Source organism: Martes martes (genome assembly GCF_963455335.1).
Source record: "Martes martes genome assembly, chromosome: 9".
Lineage (NCBI taxonomy): Eukaryota > Metazoa > Chordata > Mammalia > Carnivora > Mustelidae > Martes > Martes martes.
The window spans coordinates 119,838,485-119,862,227 of NC_137896.1; the positions used below are offsets into that span (position 1 = coordinate 119,838,485).

At 39.1% G+C, this 23,743-nt stretch overlaps 1 protein-coding gene across 2 annotated transcripts in view; it reads left to right on the top strand.

The window, feature by feature from the left end:
• Positions 1–23,743, top strand: part of DTNB (dystrobrevin beta) — a gene marked incomplete at its 3' end in the record, with an annotated part of 122,573 nt that overhangs the window by 57,401 nt on the left and 41,429 nt on the right. For both annotated transcript variants that reach the window (XM_080814469.1, XM_080814470.1), the window contains 2 exons: positions 1,462–1,547; positions 12,363–12,517. In XM_080814469.1, the coding sequence (XP_080670595.1) occupies positions 1,462–1,547; positions 12,363–12,517 (241 nt within the window). The remainder of the gene's footprint in view (positions 1–1,461; positions 1,548–12,362; positions 12,518–23,743) is intronic.

Sequence of the window (23,743 nt, forward strand, 5' to 3'; positions counted from 1 at the left end):
CAGTCTTAGAAATCCATTACCTTTCCTAGTTGATGTTCTTTGTAGCTATTCGTGTTACTTATATAACAATACCCAATACAGTGGGTATTTGACTTGGGTGTAGTCCTTCTGTTGGCAGATGCCCTATAAGATGTGCAGCAGTATCTGTATCTCTATTCTCTATTTCTAGAGAACTGTATATTTAAAAACCCCATCCTGGGGTGCCTGGCTGGCTCAGTCAGTAGAGCCTGCAACTCTTGATCTCTGGGTTGTGAGTTTGAGCCCCACGTTGTGTGTGGGGAGATCACTTAAAATAAGATCTTTAAAAGGTAAAATAAAATAAAAACCCCATCCTAATTTTTCCTCATTGTAGGGATTCCTGTTTTATCTTATGAATAACCTTAGTGAGGTGTAATAGGTGAAAATCAGACTGTAACAAACATTAGTATTTCCTGGAGATCTTTGCACTACGAACCTTCAGGCTCATGGACCATTTGCCTTCCAGGTGTGCTCTTACTGTATAAAAGTTTTGGAAAATGGAAGACACTCTATTGGGAACATTGGTAAAGGTAGATAGGATGACACTTGCTTTTCAAAACTAAGATGGTACAATTCTCATTATTGTAAAGCTATGTTACTGTGAAACTTTGTACGCACATGCTTCATAAAGTGAACACAAAAGCCCATTGTTCGTTTGCATGTGATGATTTTAAAAACTGGCCAGTGAGGTTTTCACCTGCTGTGAAACCAGGGCGTGCTGAACGGACGGAGCAGTGGACATGTTAGGTCAGGGGGCCTTGCTGACTTTGCCTTGGCTCTGCAGGTGATGTGCAGCCTTGTTCTGGATAATTCATATGTGTTCCACATTTCATCTTTCCAGTCCCTGAAAAAGAATTAATATTACCATCCTTTCCCCGCCACTTTCTCACAGTGGTGGCCTGGGAGGATCTGAGACAGATACGTCAAGCTTCTTAGGATAAACACATGGTGTCACATAAACCTGTCACAGTAAAAACAAAGATGAATGTAATATAAAATCTTTATAGCAGTGTGCACCCTGTGGGTTTAGTACATAACAATAAACTATTGTTATCATGGTGGGAGGACACATTTCTGAATTATTCAGACAAGGTGATGCCTCAGTTTTGAATGCTTAAAACAACTCAGCTGTGGATTTCATGGGCGAAATTTACTTCTGGTTCATCCATTTGGCCTCTGTGTACAGAGCCAGTAGAAATTTCTTTGCAGAATGTTTGTAAAGCTCCTTTCCAAATAATTCAGGGAGTTTTAACACTATTTACCTAACATACACGAGGGCTTATTTCTACAAAGGAAAAAACCCCAAGGTTTCTAAAAATCCAAGGTAATATTGTAGCATATTAGGGTAAGGGTCAGCTTACTAATTGCTTGATATTTAGTGATACCTTTGATTGCTTTTGTGGTTCCAGATAGCAATTGTCTCTAATATAATTTATTTTGCAGTGAGGGCCGAGGCAAATTGACCGTATTTTCAGTTAAAGCTATGTTAGCAACCATGTGTGGTGGAAAAATGCTGGACAAATTGAGATGTAAGTACTTTCCTATTATTTGAAAAATTCTATCTTCAAATCAGGACCTTTGAACAGTTTTAAGTTAATGTTTTCAGAATTTTGGATGATGCCATATTGAACCTTTCTTTTTATGCTACATCGTTCGCTTTGTAGCAGCTGGCTCAGTATGTACGTTATGCCACCTACTGTTGAGACGGAAAAATTGGTTGAATTAATTTGTTTAGTTTAGTTTAGTTTTTTTTGGGGGGGGGGGATAAAGCAATGAAACTGAAGAGATTCAGAACAGTAATGTTGACCTTTAAAAAGTCTTATTTTTCTGTCTTTTTTTTTTTAATTAACGTATAATGTATTATTTGCTTCACGGGTACAGGTCTGTGAATCACCAGGCCTACACATTTCACAGCACTCACTGTAGCACATACTCTCCCCAATGTCCATAACGCAACCACCCTATCTCTCCCCACCACCCCCCAGCAACCCTCAGTTTGTTTCGTGAGATTAAGAGTCTCTTACAGTTTGTCTCCCTTGTTTCACTTTAAAGTCTTTTTTTTTTTTTTAAGATTTTGTTTGTTTATTTGACAGAGAGAGAGAGAAATCACAAGTAGGCAGAGAGGCAGAGAGAGAGAGAGGGGGAAGCAGGCTCCCTGCTGAGCAGGAGCCTGCTGCGGGGCTCCATCCCAGGACCCTGAGACCATGACCTGAGCCGAAGGCAGAGGCTTAACCCACTGAGCCACCCAGGTGCCCCTAAAAAGTCTTTTAAAATGCTTTCCATATGATAAAAATTTTGCTTGCAGATGATTATGTTGAGTGCTTTTTGTTAGAAAATAAATATAATTATTTTTACTAGGTTTGGTCAAGATTAGCCCTTTTTAAAATAAGTTTATTCTTCATTGGGTGATATTTACTGTGATTAAACTTTCCTTAGTAGCTTAGAGTTAAGCTCAGTTATTCAGAAATTTAGAGCCTGCTTTTTTGCTTCTTTTTTTGTTGTTGTTCAGTTACTTTTCCTAAATTTTTTCTTACCATTGGCCATCTTGTCATTTTACTGTTCCTTAGATACTGTAAGATTAAATGAAATCAAAGGACATGAAATTCAGAGTTATTTAATTTTTTTGTGTATGGTTTTCATTTATTCATTCATTAGATAGTTACTGTCTAAGATATGCCAAGCATTGTGCTAAGTGCTTTACATATATTTTCTCACTGAATGCTGAAATTTCTTTGAGCAGCAGGTTGTATATTCTCCATTTTATAGATGAGTTAACTGAGGGGGCGAAGCTGGGATTTCAGCTCAGGCTGTCTAGCTTCCTGGCCCTGTTCTAAGCTACTTTGTTGTGCTCCATAGACTAATCCTGTAATGGGAGGCACACTCGTGATACAGTACAGTGATCAAAGTGCCATGCTGTAAGGAAGAAACTCTGACAGGTTTCAGGGAGGTGAGATTGAAGCTGTGGGTTTTAATGAAGTGTTGAGATACCCTATGAATTGCTTTGTTGAAGAAACTGGGTCATCTGTCCTATATAGCATTGCTCATGGACTGGATTTTCATGATCACATCTCCATGATGCTCTTTTGTGTCCCACATTTTTTGTTTTAATTGGAAGATCTAGAGACTTGGTCAGATTTAAGCACAGGCTTTTGGGCCAGATGACTTGATAGGTACATTTATTTTCTGTGCTTTTTCTTATATGTTACCATGACATCGAAAGTTGGAAAGCTGGATGGCTCACCGGATATAGATATAAATATTCTAAAGGATTAAGGTCTTAGATAATGTGTTTGGTCAGCTGTTATCTGCTTTATCTTCATTTCAAAATCAGCTGCAGTGTAAAATATATTTTTAGTAGTAAAACTTACAGTTTTATTAAATACTCTTCTGAGTATTTTTCACATGGTATCTCAAAATACTAGGCTGAAATTTCTTGGTATTAATTCTAGCACAGTGTTCGCCTGAGGAAGATAATATAATATGGATGAAATTGTATTTCATTCAAACACAAAGAAAAAGAATGTTGGAATTTTGTCTGTTTTTAATGATAATGACACCAGGTAAAGAATATACATTGCTATCTTTATTAGTACTGGAGAAAGTGGCTGAAAAATGGAAAATCGGTGATATAACCGCATGGTAGGTAACTCTGGAGTCTGTAAGTTTCTGTGGTTAAATCTGCCACATTTACATCGTTGAGCTGGGACCTGGCACAGTGTAAGTGCCAAAATTTTGCCCAATATCATTTGTAGATTGAGTCCTAAAATTGCTGCAGTTCTCTGTTGTAACTGTTAGTGAAAAAGTGCAAATTTTAGTATTGTGTGAAATGTGGAAGGGATCCAGGTGATGCCAGGGTTTTTGTTGTTGTTGTTTTAATGTGGCTTTTGAAGCTCTTGGAGAAATACAAGTGACCAGTATTCAGGTGACACAGAGGGCACATGCGCAGGCTGGCGTGACAGTTCTGTGTGCTCAGAATGCCAGATCACTCATTGCACATCAGGTGCGGGTGGATGAGACACCAACCGTGCTAGCTCACTAATTACCGTGTTCATATCATGCAGAGAGATTTAAAATATGGTTTCCTTATCGTCTTCACGTTCAAAATTATAGTTCTTGACCATCTGTAGCTCTGTTTCATTATTTTTGTTGTACTAATTATCTTGGCTCGAGAATGAGATGTTTAACATAAGGAAAATTTTCAGGTATTGAGGCCTGTCTCCACTTCTTAGTTTTAATCATCCAGAGTGGAAACCCGTTTACATGTGGTTTGTCCATCCTGATTCATACAGAGCTCACTGGTTATAATTTACATATTTTTCATAGCTCAGGGATGCCATCTTCTTGCATTTGGAGCTAATTGTGAGGCTGTGGGTTATTTGTCCCTTCGGATGTTTTCAGATGACTACTTTCTCCGTTCTTGAGCTTTTTGTTGGTGGTGGCGACAGTGGTGATGGTGTGTGTGTGTCCCCTTTATCACTGATAAATGCGACAGGATTATCAGAGTATCAGTCTCTAGAAATCTCTCTTTGCTTTTGTTTTACATTTAATATGGAGAAAACATAAGCAAATTTCTGAGCATCCTATTTAAGGTTTGTGTGTAGCTGACTGGAGCTTTTGTTGTGGGATTGGCAGTTTGGGTGCTGTAGGAATCCTTTTCTCTCTGGCTTTCTGGGTCCCAGCTGTGTCCTGCTTAGTTGCAATGGCTGAGGAACAGCACAGGCAGAAGCAAGCTAGAGCACTGTCCTGCACTGGGACATCTCTCGAGCACCTTCTCTCGGCTCGTTCCGTTGGCTTACTTCTTGTTTTCTCCATCTTCCCGCCCCTGACCACACTCTCTGCTGTTATCTCTGTTAATGTTCCTTTTAAATGAGCTTTTCATGTTTATGTAATACAGCTTCATGTTTCTACTTTTCTTCCTTTTATTTTGATCTTTTTGCACTTTACCTTTTTTTTTTTTTTAAAGATTTTATTTATTCATTTGAAGAGAGAGACACAGTGATAGAGGGAGCACAAGCAGGGAGAGTGGGAGAGGGAGAAGCAGGCTTCCAGCCGAGCCGGGAGCCTGATGCGGGCCTCGATCCCAGGACTCTGGGATCATGACCTGAGCTGAAGGGAGACGTTTAACGACTGAGCCACCCAGGCGTCCCTGCACTTTACCTTTTATTTTAGATTTTTTTCCCCTGTAATTTTCTCCCCTCCCCCTTTTTTATTTGGTATATTTTGTTTGCTTGTTTTGGGGTCAAGATAGCATTTAGAACAACTTAAACAATAGTTGTACTTTAAGCTTGAAATATTTCTTGATTAGATTTTTCAGGTCTCTCTTAAGAGAGTTTCTGTCCCCAGTGAGCGCTCATTTATAGAAATAATTCACTGTTGTAGCCATTAGGGACTATATCCTAGATTCACAGTTAACTTAGGGTCAGATTCTAAATACCAGTGATTTACAGTAAGAATACAGACTTTAATTATAAGCATGGTCAAAACTCAGTAACGTCAGAAACCCTAAAAATAACTCAGAGGACAAAATCTATAGGCTGTAAAGCCCATTATTTATGATTTGTCATTTAATTGTCATTTAACTTATGTGATTTTTTTACTTTGTCCAATTCTGCTGTTTGTTTTCTAAGAAACTTAGTCTCTTATTCAGACATCATCTGTCTTGCATTAAAAGATAGGAGCAGATGATTCATGTAGTTGATTTTTAAATTCTTTAAAAACCTGGTGCTACCATTTGAAGGACGGTCTAACAGTGTGTATCAGGAAGGCTGTAAAAATACCCATATCCACTGACTCAGTCTATTTCTTGAGTTTACCCAGAGGAATTAATCAGAGTATACTAAATTTTATGTATATTTGTTATGGCATTTTTTTTTTTATCATATGTGAAAACTTGAGACAGTGTGCAAAACTCAGAGCTTAGTTATAGCAGGATACCCACATGACTGCCTATAATGTTCTCAAAAACAGGATTCACATCAAAATGCATAAATGTAATATAGTTTTAGACAAAAATTTGTTATGCACATAGAAAAAGAAAGAAATAGTGTACCAAAATGATAACAGGTATTTTTTCTGGGCTGTAGCATAAGAATGTCTTTGTAATAATATTTTGCATGGTTTTGATAGACCACACTTTGAGTAGCTGGAGAAAAGATGATCTGAGCTGCTGCTTGTGCTCAGAACTGGCCATTCTCACCGAATTTCCATCACTTGCTTCCTTGCCGTTGCACTAACAGACTGTAGAGAGGCCATCCTTTGCAGCTATAATTAAACGGATCCACCCGTTCAAAATTTAGCCTCCTCTGCAATAGTCTTCCCACTGCCTGTCACTGCAGAGTTACCCTGCCTGGTTTCTGCTAACCAACCCTTCTCGTCATTAGACAGAAATGATGGTTTAATCTCAATGAGTGATGTTCACATTTGCATTTCTCCTATAACCAAAATGTTCTAGAACTGGAAGCAAGTAAGAGATAAGTCCTAAATCAGTATTTTATCAATAAGAAGGAAAAGAAAAACAAAACCAAGGGAGGACTTGAGACTTGTCTGAAGTAGTTACTGGCTGAGTCAGCTCCCCGGAGAGGCCCAAGGCGTGCTGACTCCTATCCTTCAGCCTTGCTCTGACTTCTTGAAGGATGTAGGAATATTCATGAGTTCGGGAATAAAATATTCACTTGGATTTGGTTACATATAGGTATTTATAAACATGCAAATGTATATACATGTTTCTGTGGGTTAGATTACATAGTTGGTAGAAAGATGATAGGCCGGGAGAGTCAGGTACCAGAGAAAGCTAACATATAAAAGAAAATGGTATTCCGTTTATAGACTTGACTTTATTGTAAACAACCCTGTCATCTTACAAAAGTAAGTGATCGGTTATGGGGGGAGAAAAAAAAGTGTTGATAGATGCAGTGAGTAAAACCAGGATCATTATCACCAGAAGAAGAAAAAAAAATGGACACATATGTGGTGATGGTAGAATGGTAGCATTATTTTGCCATTACACAAAGGACAGAATATTTTTTTAAAGTGTGTATACATAAGTATTTAGGGACTTGATTGTGGGTTTTTCACAAGGGAGAAAGCCTACATTTTTTTCTGGAAACAACTAATGGGGAATTAGCATACCTTCTTTCAGAGGTGTATAAATAGAAAGAGAATTACTGGGGAAATTAACCAGAGTTCTGGGGGGTAATTTAGTCCCTTGATGCCAGAAGCGTTGAGGGCTTTAATTAGAGAAATTAGTTTAATTTTTTTATTAAATTTTATTGTCTTTTATTTATTTCTTTGGTGAGGTCTTTTTATTTGTGTGTAGTAAATCACACCAACTTTCATTGTTATACTTCATTTAAGATAAAAAAATTAGCAGGAATTTTATACTGTTTTTCTTACAGGTAAAAGAAGCCTCATCTTAAAAAAAAATACTGTTGTAAACCAGTAACTCCGGAAATAATAAGTCACTCTACCTTCAATTTGTGTTCTAGACATATTTCTCTTATTAAATCAAAGAAACATGTTTCTGCTTGTTCTCTTGTAAATATAATGTGGCCCTATTAAGTTATAGTTTCTTTTTTAATGAATTTTTAAAAACCTGGCTACTCTGAATATATTATTTAACATGGTAACCAAGTGTAACAGAAAATAATACTTTTTTGAGGGGGATGTTAGTCATTTTGTCATCCAGTCACTCCCTTTTCTTCCTCTGAATGAGTCAGGTGTTGATTTGTTGGTGCGGATGTACACACAGATGTTTTTGTGGTTGTGAAACTGTAGATACATGTATTTATGTACTGGGTAGCATTAGTTTCCCATCTTGAATATTTCTACCATGTAGTTAGTGAGCAAAATGTAATCACATGCTAATTTATCAGTTATGAATACATTGAGTGACAACAAAAAACTAACAGTGGCCGAAACATACTGGAATTTATTTTTCTCCCATAAAAATAAGCCCAGAGCCTGGTGAGTCAGAGTTGGTCCCATGACTCGAGGATGTCATCAGACACTCAGGTTCCATCCTCTTGTTCTGCTCGCCGTGTGGCTTTCCTCCTTACGACCGTAAGTGATTGCTGAATGGGCCTCACATTCTCTTTCCAGGCAGACAGAAGAAAGAAATGCCTCTGTCAGGAAAGCAGAAGCATTCCCAGAAATCCACTTCGGGGTTACAGTGTATAAAAGAGACTGGGAAGTTATTTTTTTCAGTGGAGCACATTGCCGTTCTCGGCACAGGGTTCAGCTGGGGAGCCAACAGGGGAAAAGAGACAATGAGTCGTAGGCACCTAGCCACATCTCCTACGGACTCTTTTTTTCATTCAGGTTATTTTCCTCCTTGTAAGAATCGCACCCAGTTATTCAAAAATGACATCACCACGTGCTCCCCTACTTAAGGGCATCAATTCTTCACATACTTGGCAATATCTTCAAAGCTCTGTATCTTGAGCTGCGGCCCTGCAGGATGGTTCTACCTGGACATTTGCTGGTTGGTTCAAATACACTTATGTACAAAGCTAAATATCTTTATCTTCATTTTTTTTTTCCAGTCAGCATTTTCCCATACTAGAAACTTAGAATAATCCTAACTTCTTAAATTCCTCTTATTCCCTAACCCAACCTGCCATTAGCTGTAGTTTCCTGCATTGAAATATCTTGGAGGTGACACCCCCCCCGCCCCCCCGCCCAGTCACTGCTGAAGTTCACACACTTGCTACCTCATTTGTGCATTATTCACAGGGTTTACTAGCTGATTTCTCCAATCCTGTTCTTCCTCTTTTATCCATTTTACTGGTCATTAAGAGTCCAATTTTATTGAAACTGAGTTTTCTTAAATATTTCTCCCCTATGTAAGAGTTTCTAAACCAAATTCAGAGTGCTTTCCCCTTTAAGTTTTCTTTCATAGCAGATACTTTTCTTAGTCTGTCCCTTTTTTTTTTTTTAAGATTTTATTTATGTATTTGACAGAGAGACAGTGAGAGAGCAAACACAAGCAGGGGAAGTGGGAGAGGGAGAAGCAGGCTTCCCATCAAGCAGGGAATCCGATGCGGGCCTCAATCCTAGGACGCTGGGATCATGACCTGAGCTGAAGGCAGATGCTTAATGACTGGGCCACCTAGACACCCCTCTTATTCTGTCTTTATTTCCCTTTATTTCTCAATCTAAATTAACTTTCTTGTTGAAGAATGCACTTAGTGCACTGTTTCCTACTTACCTCCCCTAACAAATGTAAGTGGCCATAGACAGTTTCCTCCCCTTCTCTGGTTGTGTCCTCCAGCACCCACCTCCAGCCTGTTTTGATCTCATCATTCCAAGTTCTACCTTTCAAGGCCTAGCTTCTAAATTCCTTTCTTTTTGAACTTTCTTGGCAATTCCTGCCTATGTGTTTTTGTAGTTGTTCTAAACTATATTTTGAAAAAGCTGTGTGGTATGATGGGATTTCTTTGGAGTCAGAGAAGTATAGCTTTAGATCTTGACTTAGGTACTTACCAACTTTTTTGCCTTAAGCAAATTGACCCTTCTAAGGTAGTTTCTTTATTAATAAAATTTAAGTAATTGCATGTACACACATGTATCTTACCATTTTATGAGTGTAAAATGAGGTAATGTTTAGTAATGTATAGTAGCACTTAGTATTAGGGATTGTTGCTTGAAAACAAAACCCCAGGATAGTAGTGTCTTAAACAAAGAAAGAAAGTTGAAGTTTATTTTTCTCTCATATAAAAGAAGTCTCCAGGGGTGCCTGGTTGGCTCAGTGGGTTAAAGCCTTGGCCTTCGGCTCAGGTCATGATCCCAGGGTCCTGGGATCTAGCCGCGCATCGGGCGGGCTCTCTGCTTAGCAAGGAGCCTGCTTCCCTTCCTCTCTCACTGCCTGCTTCTCTGCCTACTTGTGATCTCTGTCAAATCAATCAATCAATCAATCAATCTTAAAAAAAAAGAAAAAGTCTCCAGGGTTAAGTAGTCCAGGACTGATATGGTAGTTCATCTGGGACCCAGACTTTCTCTACCTTTGTTTTCTACCCTTCTAGAGCATGATTTCTATATCAAAATTGCACTTGCCACATGTTCCAAGGTGGCTGCTGGAGCTCCAGCCATCGTAACTACCTTTCAGATAGTGAAAGGAGGGAGAGCATGACAGGGCAAAAAGGGCATGCTTTCCAGCTTAGTCAGCTTTCCTTAACCAGCCTTCTTGGAGGTCCTTCACAGCTCATCTATGGTAGTCTCAATGGCTAATACTTAGTCACATGACCACCACTTGCTAAAAGGAGGCTGTAAATTTCAATCTCTTAGTTATTGGCTACATTGTTGCACAAAATAAAATAAATGTTCTGTTACTAAGAAACAAGAAAATAATTAATACTGGGTGGGTATAGGCAGCCTTAGCCATGGTTACTTGTGGTAACTTTGTGGTGCTTGACAAATACTGAGGCTTAACAATTATCTTTATGCCTCTATTCTTTCTGTTCCACTTAGTGTCAATTTAGCACTTTATTCCTCTTTGCTTCATATGTATCTTATTTTTTTCAGTTACACTGAAAGTTTCTTGGGGGCATAAAGACTGTATATCATAATTCTTTGTTGTGTTTCACAACACCTAACAGAGTGCTTGACAGTTGGAGCACATAGGAGAAACTTAATATGTATTTTTTAAAGATTTTTATTTATTTAATTTGACAGAGATCACAAGTAGGCAGAGAGACAGGCAGAGGGAAGAGGAAGCAGGCTCCCTGCTGAGCAGAGAGCCCGATGCGGGGCTCGATCCCAGGACCCTGGGACCATGACCCAAGCTGAAGGCAGAGGCTTTAACCCGCTGAGCCACCCAGGCGCCCCAATATGTATTTTTTAATTAATTGGCTTTATTTTTCACTAGGACCACATAGTTCTTTTAGCCTCTCATTGGCTCTCCCCACCCACCATGACTATTTTGTATTTTTTCTTCAGTTACAGAGTAACAGCTACCTAGGGAGGATACATTGCAGGCTTTCAATTCCTTTGATAATTTCCCATTTTGTTTGTTTGTTTGTTTTTTAAGATTCTATTTATTTATTTGACAGAGAGAGACCGTGAGAGAGGGAAACACAAGCAGGGGTGGGGGGTGGGAGAGAGAGCAGCCGGCTTCCCGCTGAGCAGGGAACCTGATGCGGGGCTCAATCCCAGGACCCTGGGATATGACCTGAGCTGGCAGCAGACACTTAATGACTGAGCCACTGAGGCGCCCCAATTTCCTGTTTTCTAATGCCCAAAAAGTTACTCTGTGGAGTTGATATTCTAATATTTTGTCTTTCTTTAGTTAATATATTTAAAATGTATTTGCTTTACACCTAGTGCTTGAAGATAAACACCTCAGATTAAACCTGAGAAAAAATGTATATTTGTATGTAACATATATCAATTACATATATATTTCTAGTATTCTTATTCATCATGAATATATAGAATAAGGCTTTTCAAAATGCCACAGTTGGCAAGGCCTCAGGAAACGATTTTTCTGTGCCTATTTAATTCACTCATTTATAAGGAAGCTCAGTGGTTTTAAAAAAAGCTTTAGTCACATTTCTTTGTCACAGTGATTTTGAGCTACTAGTGATTTTTCTTTTTCTCCCCAACCATGGATGAGAGGAGAGGAAGAATTAACTGGAGAGAGGAGACTCTCTCCAAGAAGATAAAGAAATAGTATTACTGGAAATTTCTTTTCCATCTGCTTGAGTCAGACTTTATGGTAAAAATAAGATCTTATAGTATCAAAGTATCTTGGAATAGAAGAGTTTATAGGAGTTCTTTTTATTCTACTTTGGAACTCACTGAATGCCATATTTTAAACATGCTTTATGCTTCCTTCAAATTCTGTCACAGGTATTCATTACATTATTAGCATATGAATATATAAATAAAGTACAATTTCATTCCCCATAACCAATATGCTAATATATTCATACACCCAAACATGCATATGTCTTATATAAACACATATATAAATGCTAGGAGATAAAAGCATGCTGCTACAAATTCTTCTCAGAACAAAGTTAGTTATAAATAAAACAAGAAGTTAAATATCATCCAGTTATGCACACTCAAAAAGAGTAGGTAGGTAGATCTACATGAATGGTTATTTGGTTTGATGTTTAGGTATATATTAAGTGGGTGGGAGAGAGGGGCCGCATCAGTAAAGTAACTGCGCAGTATTGATAAGAAGGAGAATACATATTAACTAAAAATTGTAATAGCTGTATGATAATTTTTATGATAATTTTTAATGATACTTTTTGACTGGTATACAAATGACATAGAGTCATTTATTTATAAAAAGTTGATATTTCTTTCTAGTTTGACTTTATTTGGTTTTGTTCTCATAGATGTTTTCTCCCAGATGTCAGATTCCAATGGCTTAATGATATTTAGCAAGTTTGACCAGTTTCTGAAGGAAGTTCTGAAGCTCCCAACAGCTGTCTTTGAAGGGCCATCTTTCGGTTACACAGAGCACTCAGTCCGCACCTGTTTTCCACAGCAGGTAAGGACAGTTTTGTAAAATCTAGGACTAGCAGAGCACTCACTCATCCCTCCACCTTGTATCAGATTTCACCAGATTTGTCCTAGTCTAGGCGCGTTAAGTCTTGAGCAGGGGAGAAAAAAGACCTCTAAGCGGGAGGGGCATGAAAAAGAGGGCCTATAAAAAGTTCTTCTGAGAATTCTGGTTTGGGGGAGAAGGGAGTCTTTCCCAAAAAATGATAACCTATGAAATATTTTAAATTATTAAAATTTTAAAGCAAAGTGTTTAGGATGAAGTGTTTATATTATTGCTACTGTACATATATTACTCTCCTGAATGAGTTCTTTAAGCTGTGAAATACAGGAATTTTGGCATAAAACTATACAATACTGGACCGTTTTTTCCTGAGCACTGAAGACAAGGAATGCTACACAGCTCCCAGCTGCCAGCTCAGAATCCCTCAAGGGCACACTGTCGTTTTCATATGAAGGAAAGATAGATTGGGTTTCCTCTTTATTTGTGTGTCCTTGTGCAGTCCTGCCCTTGAGGTTGTATGTGTGAATTCCTGAGATCTTAACTGTGCCTCAAATGACTCCGAGCAGAGTGGATGTTGACTGTGGCTTCATCTATTCCAGTAGACATGCGATAAAAGGAACGTCATGCTAAACTTAGACATTATGGAAAGTGGGGAATTAAGAAAAAGTCTGTGTTAAAACTAATAAGTAAAAGATTAATGGAAGTAGGATATTGACACAGTCTGAAAGTATCTCCCTATAAGATGTTCATTGATTATAAAAGGAAACATAGTAACCTTAGAAAGTTACTATGTTGTAATAGAGAAGCCTGTCAGATCCACATTAACCTAGTGATCAAAGTCCCTGTCACCAGTAAAGGGAACAGACTGATATCCCTGCCCCCACCATAGTATGCACTGAGAATTACCCAGTGTCACTGCTGTGGGCCAGAAAAGCACAAGCTGAGTCTCATCTTCCTTTCCTTGTTTTTTTATGTTTAATTTTATTTTTTACAGTTTTATTGAGATGTAATTGACATACAACTTTGTAAAAGTTTAAGGTGTGCAACGTAATGATTTGATATTTGTATGTATTGCAAAACAGTTTTCCACAATAAATTTAATTAACATCTGTCCCGAGTCTCAATTTGAGGAAACGTCTGACAAACCCAAATGAAGGCATTTCTACAAAATAACTGACCTGCACACTTATAAAATGTCAGTCATGAAAGACCAAAAAAAAAAAAAAAAAAAAGGGAACCATTCTATGTCACAGGAATCTAAGGAGAGAAAAATTCAATGCAGTTTATGATCCAGAATTTTCTTTTGTCATAAAGGACATTATTGGGACATTTGAAAAAAATCTAAATAAATTTTTATTATTTTGTCATTAAATGTTAATTTACTGATTTTGATATTTTTATTAAATTATGTAAGAGAATATTCTTGTTTTTAAAAAAATGTGATCTGAAGTATTTAAGGGCAAAGGGGCATCCCTTCCACGGTGTTAACATTTGAGGAATCTGGGTAAACGGGAATTTTTTGGATAATCTTATGATCTTTCTGCAGGTCTAGATTTATTTAAAAATAAGAAGTTAGGGGCACCTGGGTGGCTCAGTGGGTTAAAACCTCTGCCTTCGGCTCAGGTCATGATCCCAGAGTCCCGGGATCGAGCCCCGCATCGGGCTCTCTGCTCCGTGGGGAGCCTGCTTCCTCCTCTCTCTCTCTCTCTGCCTGCCTCTCTGCCTACTTGTGATCTCTGTCTGTCAAATAAATAAATAAAATCTTAAAAAAAAAAGAAGTTAGCATATAAATAGAACAAATCTGAAGGTTTGAGAACTGAAAGCGCATTGTAAACTAGATCCTCCTGACTGTGATACTTTGATTCACAAGAGCCAAGACCAAACACACACATACTTTTTTTTACATTTGAAGTTAAGGATTCTTATATGTCTGAATCCAGACTTTCAAACAATATTTTATAGCTTGTTTAGAGATTACTCATTAGCTTTAGTCCCAAAAGTGGTACTCATAATACTGGTGAGTTATTTTTACCACGTTCTGAGGAGATATTCTTTCCAAATTTGTATGCACTTGAGCTGATTGTTTTTGTGGAAATTTGTCACCATACGTTATTTTTTTCCTCTGTGTAAATGACAGTATCAGCTTTTAGCATATTAAAAATAGCTGTGTGCCTCAATTTATTCTAATATAGTTTGCACTCCCCCTCCCCCATGCTGATATGCATTTAAAATTTTTAAAAAATTATTATATTTATTAACATATAATGTGTTATTTGCCCCCGGTACAGGTCTGCAAATCATCAGGCTTACATACTTCACAGCGCTCACCATAGCCCATACCCTCCCCAGTGTCCATGACCCAACCACCCTCCCTACCCCCTCACCTCCCAGCAACCCACAGTTTGTTTTGTGAGATTAAGAGTGTCTTATGCATTTTTAAATAATGGGAGGCTGTCCCTATGTTCCCTGGTACAGGAGTGCATTACAGGTATGAAAATGTCTGGAAGCAAGGGGAGTGAGGGTGGGTATGATAAAGAAACGGCAGCCGTTTTTCATTTAGCATCGTCTCACTGCTGCTGCGTTTGTGGTGCCCTGATGTCAAATGGTTGCCCCCACAATACTCTGGGGTAACCTTGTACATGAGGTATATGTGGCTTTTCACACAAGATGTTTCCTGGAGGTTAGGCTAAAACTTGATCAAGTTCCAGAACGCTACTACTGAGTGTCGGAATAGGGAAGGCAATTTATACAAAGACGTGTCCATGAGGAAGGAGCTCTGACTAGTGTGTGACAGTCATGTGGGTTGCCGACCCAAAGTCACCTTAGATCTACTTGCAATGTGGGGACTATGAGGAGACTCTAGTATTGGAGCAGAAGTTTGAAATGTCAAAGAATATACAAAAATTTCCATCTGTTAATCCTAAGAATGCTATCTAGAATACTCCAGATTTCCTTACGCCTTTATTGTGAAGCCTTTGAACTCAAGAGCTGACTCTTGCTTCTTTTTTTTTTTTTTTAAGATTTTATTTATTTATTTGACAGAGATCACAAGTAGGCAGAGAGGTAGACAGAGAGAGAGGGGAAGCAGGCTCCCTGCTGAGCAGAGAGCCCGATGTGGGGCTCGATCCCAGGACCCTGAGATCATGGCCTGAACTGAAGGCAGAGGCTTAACCCACTGAGCCACCCAGGTGCCCCTGACTCTTGCTTCTTAATTGCTTCAGATTCTTAGGAAAAAATTCAGTCCTTGTGTTTTTTTCAAGATTTCATTTATTCATTTAAGAGAGAGAGCATGAGTTGGGTGGTGGGGCAGAGGGAGAGGCAATGGGAGACGGAAACTTCCCACTGAGCAGGGAGCCTGATGTGGGTCTCAGTCCCAGGACCCTGAGATCATGACCTGAGCTGAAGGCAGACGCTTACCCTACTGAGCCACCCAGGTGCCCCTCAGTCTGTGTTTTGTTATGTGCCAAATTTGGAAAAGTCAGAGAAGCTTATCTCAATCTAGAGGAAACTTAAGTTTTCCTTGGTTTGGAGAGATGACCAAAACAAAACAAAACAAACAAAAAAAAGGAGCCTTAGAAGAAGAAGAGATTACTGATAGAATGACCAAAAAAAATGAGACTTTGAACAAAGTTTCATGCAGCAAGAGTTAAATCCAATGATTTTTGGGTTTCTTTTTGAAATGGTCTTTTCCCATATGGTTTGATTTACTATGTATGTGCTTTTTTAATGCAGAGTAACTCTCACACCCTCCAACGGAGAGAGAACCGTGTCAGTGGGAGGTGGAAATTGCGCTGTTGGTTCACAGGCAGTTCCCTAGCATTTTGACGTTTTGGGCTAAGCAAAGAAGTGATCGCAATTAAAGAGAATGTATGACTCTTTTAAGAAAGAAGTGGAACTCTTGCAGGCGTACCTTTCTTTAGTGAAAGAAGTGCCTAGTTTGGAGGATTCATGAGCTGGTTCCTTTTCTGCAGTGTTATGGGGTGAAACTGTAGGTTCAGAGCTAGAGAGGTGAAGACATCCTCTCCTGTCTCGCACACTGGTGCTACAAAAATTGACTGATGGGGTGAGCTATCCCCTAGATCCAGTATTTAGTTTCTTTCTTTCTTTTTTTTTTTTTTTTAGGATTTTATTTATTTGACACAGAGAGAGAAAGTCCAAGCAGGGGGAGCAGCTGGGAGGTGGAGAAGCAGGCTCCCTGCTGAGCAAGGAGCCCGATGTGGGGCTCGATGTGGGGCTCGCGATAATACTAATCTGTCTTGAAAGTTGTATGCCCTTATCATGAGGAAGGAAAAAAGCATTTCAGGGTTTAAGACTGAAAGGTATCATCTGATAGTGACTTTTGTTGGCAGTGCCTGTGAAGATTTAATTGTGCTGGCAGTAGTGTTGCCGCTGTTTTGTTAGTCCTCTGTTCACAAGGCTGCCTGTGTTCTTAGGTTTGTGCCAACCCTGTTTTTCTCATATGCCTTATTATTTTTAAATCCAGTTTTGCAGTATGTGCAATTTTCCAGTAATGTATGCATTGCATTACAGGAGAAATACTCGAATTTTTTTAATGATATAAAGAAAATTACGTATTTGTTTATTTTAATATAGCTTTAATTCTTTTTTAGAAAACAGTTTTGCAAACGAACCCAAAATAAGAGATGTTGGACTTACATAATTTTAAAAACACAACAAAAGCTAAAAGCATTTATAAGTTAATTCAGCAGAACACATCAACTAGAACTCTCATACAAACCACTTTGGAAGAGGCTCTGGTGGTTGTTGGTTTCCTACAGACCTCAACCGATACCTACCCGTGATCTGGCTATTCTACTCTTAAGGTTTTCCCACATGAAAAAAAAAAAAAACTTATGTGACAAAAACATTTACAAGTGTGCTTTTATCAGCCTCAGAAGCATCTGAGGTGTCCATAATAAACCACTGGAGTAAAGTTAATTCAAGAAATAATATGTCCAGGGGCGCCTGGGTGGCTCAGTTGTTAGGCGTCTGCCTTTGGCTCAGGTCATAATCCCAGGGTCCCGGGATTGAGCCCTGCATCAGGCTTCCTGCTCAGCAGAGAGCCTGCTTCTCTCCCTCCCACTCCCCCTGCTTGTGTTCTCTCTCTCTCACTGTGTCTATCTCTCTGTCAAATAAATAAATAAAATCTTAAAAAAGAAAAATAATATGTCTGGAATTTGCTTCAAATTAATCCAGACTGAAGGAAAGGTGAAAGTATAAATTGAAATTAGTCATAAGGGGTACCTGGGTGGCTCAGTGGGTTAAGTGTCTGCCTTTGGCTCAGGTTATGATCCCAGGATCCTGGGATCAAGTCTCACATCAGGCTTCTTGCTCAGCGGGGAGCTGCTTCCCTTGCCTCTGCCTGCTGCTCCCCCTTATTCTCTCTGACAAATGAATAAAATCTTTAAAAAAATTAGTCATATGTTGAGAATTGTTCAAGCTGGGTGACAAGCATATTATACTATTCTCTCTACCTTGGTAAATTTAAAAGATTTAATAGAAAAATTAATTCTAGTTGTAAATTTGTGATCATGATTTTTGTCTGAATAAAGCACAGTATTATCATAGCACCTCATGTCTAATATTTTGGTGGGTAGACCAAATATATTGATTCTTCAGTGGTTATTTATTTATTATTAAAGATTTTATTTATTTATTTGAGAGAGACAGAGAGCTCGTGAGGTTGAGGGAGAAGCAGTGGGGGAGGGAGAGGAAGAGAAACTCAAGCAGACTGCTGTGAGAGTGGGGCCCGATGGACTGCTTGATCCCATGACCCTGAGATCATGACATGGCCCGAAACCGAGTCGGATGCCTAATGGACAGCCACCCAGGGGCTCCTGATTCTTCCATGGTTATAAACTAAAACTGACTTTAAAGACTTAAAGTTATTAAAAACAAGCAGCAAATAGCAATATTTAAAATTTCTCCCCAATTTTTCTAAACTTCAGAGCTTAGAGATGAATTTTGTTTCTCCTTAAAAAGTTGATCGCTATTTGTTGTATTATATATTTTTTAGGTTTGTATTGACTTTAGTTTGAAGTGTTCAGTCTGCCCTGAGATGATTTTATTTATTTTTTAATTGTTTTTTAAATGTGTGATTTTTTTAAAAAGGTGGGTTGGGGCAGAGGGAGAGGAAGAGAGAGAATCTTAAGCAAGTGCCATGCCCAGCATGGAGCCCATCACAGGGCTTGATCTCACTGACCCTGTGATCGTGACCTGAGCAGAAATCAAGAGTCAGAGGCTTAACTGATTGAGCCACCCAGGCGCCCCTCACCCTGTGGAGGATTTTATTTTATTCTTTTAGTTATTATTTTTAAAAATATTTTATTTATTTATTTGACAGAGAGAGAGATGACAAGGAGGCAGAAAGGCAGGCAGAGAATGGGGGGGAAGCAGGCTCCCTGATGAGCAGAGATCCTGATGCGGGGCTCCATCCCAGGACCCTGAGATCATGACCTGAACTGAAAGCACAGGCTCAACCCACTGAGTCATCCAGGTGCCCACCTGCAGAGGATTTTAAATTTGATGTCTGTCTTTATGGAAGACTGAATAAGTACAGTACGGGAGAGAGGGAGATGGGGGAAGTAGAGACGATTTTTCACTCAGTGTTGCAGGGCTCTCCTTGATTCAGAGGGAGGTGGGAAACGGTAGTGATGACATTGCGTTCTTGCCGGTGGATTTTTCAGAATAGCAACAGTATTTCTCATGCCCGGAGATGTCTTCTCTTTCTGCTTTGACTAGCATATCGTCTTCCACTGTATGTCAAAATGACTTTTCTTCCTGCTCTTTGGAGTGAGACACTTTCTGGATGTTCTGACCTTGTTTTCCTGGACCTTGAATAGTTTAGGAAGAATTGCCTGACACATATATATGTGTATTTCATAGGAATTCTAATTAGGCAGGTTTTACTGTCTCCATCAGCAGGCCCTCGTTACCATGATGATCTAGTTGGGTTATTACCACGTTGCATTGGTTTGAAGACCTTTCACACCTTAACATCTCTGATATGGAGATACCGCATGTGGCCAATGGGATCTTACTGTTGCAGTTGGCCGGCAGTGGTTATGATGGGTTGTCTTTTCTTGCACGTGTGTGAACTTGGTCAGAGCTATCCTTGTTGTCACTTCGGCTGAATTATGTGCACGTTCGGTACCACATGTGTTGTCATTTCAAATGATATCGGTTCACACTGACATGCCAGTGACCCCTGACCTTCTCTTTTTTCAACAGAGGCCCTCGTATTTCATATCCCAGCTAAAATAGCCCTTCTTCTTTGAAGCTCTGAATCTTTCAATGTAGGATTAATTGTTCCTCTGATGCATTCCCATGGCATGTCATATCTAGCTCACTTATGTCCTGAGGCGATGCTCCTTGATCTTCAACTTTATATCCCCGTGACTAATAATGTCTGGAAAATGACTGATGCTTACCAGAAATTTGTTGGTTTAAATTATTTAAATTAAATGTTAGCATGAGAAAGTGTCTTTGGCTTGAATTCTAATTCAAAGCTTAAACCTCATGGATGTACCTGCAACCTTGTTGTTTTCTTTGACATTTTTATTCCATGATTTTCTCAAATGAAACAGTCTTTGCAATGAGATAAGTAGAGTATTTCAGGAGTTCTGAAGTTTCCCCCATCTTCTAGCTATATCATATAAAAATATTTCTTTTTTTTTTTTTAAAGATTTTATTTATTTATTTGACAGAGAGCGTGATCACAAGTAGGCAGAGAGGCAGACAGAGAGAGAGGAGGAAGCAGGCTCCCTGCTGAGCAGAGAGCCCAATGCAGGGCTCAAGCCCAATGTGGGGCTCGAGCCCAATGTGGGGCTCGATCCTAGGACCCTGAGATCATGACCCGAGCCGAAGGCAGAGGCTTTAATCCACTGAGCCACCCAGGCGCCCCTCATATAAAAATATTTCTAATAAATAATAGGATAGCAACATTATATTGTTGTGTCATTACAAAGTACTTTAATTTTCAAAGTAAATTTGTGATATGGACAAATTCCGTGTCTAATAGTAATCAAAAGGTTGACCCATAGCACTGGTCCCATAACCAGTTAATGTATGTTTGCCCTGGTTGGACAGGATATTTATGTATGTATGTATGTATGTATGTATGTATTTGAGAGAGAGAGAGACAGTGAAAGAAAGCATGAGAGAGGAGAAGCAGACTTCCTGTGGAGCTGGGAGCCAGGTGCGGGACTTGATCCTGGTACTCTGGGATCATGACCTGAGCTGAAGGCAGTTGCTCAGCCAAACTGAGCCACCCAGGTGCCTGGGGACAGGATATTTCTAACTCTGCACAGAAATTGGTATAAAGATGTCTTTAATCATGGGACGCCTGGGTGGCTCAGTTGGTTAAGCCGCTGCCTTCGGCTCAGGTCGTGATCCCAGCGTCCTGGGATCGAGTCCCGCATCGGGCTCCTTGCTCGGCAGGGAGCCTGCTTCTCTCACTGCCTCTGCCTGCCTCTCTGCCTGCTTGTGTGTTCTCTCTCTCTCTCTCTCTCTGGCAAATAAATAAAATCTTTTAAAAAAAATGTTTTAAATCGGGAAGATTTAAAAACGTTTTCAAGTTTATTAGCTGTGTGTCATACACAGTTTAATTGATTATCAAGTAAGTTAAGGCAATGGATAATACTTACCTGTTTTCCATAAGGAAATGAGAGTTGGTTTTTTTTTTTAAGATTTTTTTATTTATTTGACAGAAAGATCACAAGTAGGCAGAGAGGCAGGCAGAGAGAGGGGGAAGCAGGCTCCCTGCTGAGCAGAGAGCTGGATCCCAGGACCCTGGACCCTGAGATCATGACCTGAGCCACCCAGGCACCCTGAAATGAGAGGTTTTAATGGAAATAACGAGTTTGGAAATTGCACCTATGATGATCCAATGCTAAACTAATTGTTTTCTCATGTTACTTTAGTGATACTGGATTTCTCATTTTTTTTTTTTTTAAAGATTTTATTTGTTTATTTGACAGAGAGAGATCACAAGTAGCAGAGAGGCAGGCAGAGAGAGAGAGAGGGAGGGAAGCAGGCTCCCTGCTGAGCAGAGAGTCCGATGTGGGACTTGATCCCAGGACCCTGAGATCATGACCTGAACTGAAGGCGGCGGCTTAACCCACTGAGCCACCCAGGTGCCCCTGGATTTCTCATTTTTAAGAGATGGTCCCTGTCTCCTTTTAAAACAGGGAAAATGTAGTCATGGGTGGAGGGAGGGAGGGAGGTGAGAATGGCTCTGGGGTAGGTAGTAAGTGTCAATATTGAGGCTTAGAATAACAAAGGGCCTGGAGGTAGGTGACAAAAAGAAATGCTTACTTCCAGGAGAAGAGATGAGTACACATAAGGATAAAAACAGCCTCAGTGTTTTATAGAGGAAGGCAGAGATAAATCACAGTGTGTCTGCCCAGTGGACCAGCCTGCTGTTAAAATGATAGAAATGAAGACCTTTGTAGCAAAACAATATTTAATAAAAAGCTAAGTGAAAAAACATTATATATTTTTGCCTGGCTTATGTACATAATTACATAGAAGCATATATACATTTGGAGAGCAATATAGCAAGATGAGAATTGTGGGAATGTGCATTTTTTGCAATTTTATTAGTTTTTGTTACAAATATTGTGCTGCAAAAATAAGGAGAAATACAAAGAATATGTCAACTCAAGAAAAAAAACCAAATGAAACAAAAAAGGAGGAAAAGAGAGCCAACCTTTCTTCCGCACAGTTATTTACCAAGTCATGGAATTTTTGAGCTGAGAATTCAGCTATTCTCAAACTTTTTGGTCTCAGAGCCTCTTTACAATAAAAATTATTGAGGACCCTAGAGAGCTTTTGTTTATGTGGGTTATACCTATTGGTGTTTCCATACTAGAAATTAAATTTGAGAAATTAAAGATATGTATTGTCATTTAAAAATAATGATAGGATGCTTGGGGGCTCAGTTGGTTGGGCATCCAACTCTTGACCTCAGCTCAGGTCTCGATCTCAGGGTCGTGAGTTTAAGCCCTGTGTGGAGCCTACATGAAAAAAAAAAAAAAAACAACGATAAACTCATTACATCTTAAATAATACATTTTTATGAAAAGTCACTATATATTCCAAAACAAAAATATTTGGCAAGTATCCCATGGTTTTACACTTTTGCAAATTGCTTTAATATTTGGCTCCATTGAAGACAGCTGGGTTCTCCTATCTGCCTCTCCATTGATTCCGTTGTGATATGTTGTTTTGGTTAAAATATAGAAAGAAATCTGGCCTCACAAAGGGAGAAATGCTTTAGTAGTTTTTTTGGATGATTGTGGAAATGCCACCTTACTTCTGACACACCCCACTGTATGAGAGATTGAGACTGAAAAGGACAAAAAATGTCTGAGAATTTTTACAAAAACAGTTCTCGCCTCATGGACTCCTTGAAAATGTTTTAGGGACCCACAGGGCAGCTTTTGACCACACTTTGAGAACCACTGCTCTACCCTTTCAGAGGTAAGAAAACTGAAACCAGAATGTCAAATGATTTCCCCCAAATTACATGGTTTATGGAAGACAGAGTTCTGGGACACAGTTCTTCTGGTTTCATTCCTCGTGCTTTTGGAGGACTTCAAATTACAAAATGACCTTAGGACAACTTCTGTAAACTGACCCCGAGTGTTTTTATCAAGGGCTTCTGACATATCAGATGTAATTGTTCCTTTTCATCTTGAAGATTAAAAAAGAAAGTGTGATTTAGGTGAATCAAAGCTTTTTAAGAAGAAAAGTTGCATGAGGATTGTAGGTAGACTTGCAGAAATGCAATTTTTAATATTAGGTAAAAATATATAGAAATATTAATTTAAACATACTTTTAGTTTTGGTTACTACCTCTTGCGAGCTAAAAGACTTCATAGCATCTTCTTTCTCAGTAATTTTATGTAGACACTTTTTGTTTGTTTTGCTTTGTTGTAGTTATCTGCATAGCCATAATTAGAGGCATTTTCCATATCTGTCCCTCCATTTAAATGGTCGGTGACTTTCTGGTTTTATTTTAAATGTTGTTCACTTGTTCCTCTGAGGTTCCACTGAGGTCTTAGAAACATCAGGGACATGGATGCCGGAGATGGAAAACACTTCAGAAAACTTTATTTAGCCTTCTCGATTAGGTGTTTTTCAAACCTCACCGCCAGAGCACGTAACCCTAACCCTAACTTCCTACTGTTATCACCCTCAGTCAGCCCT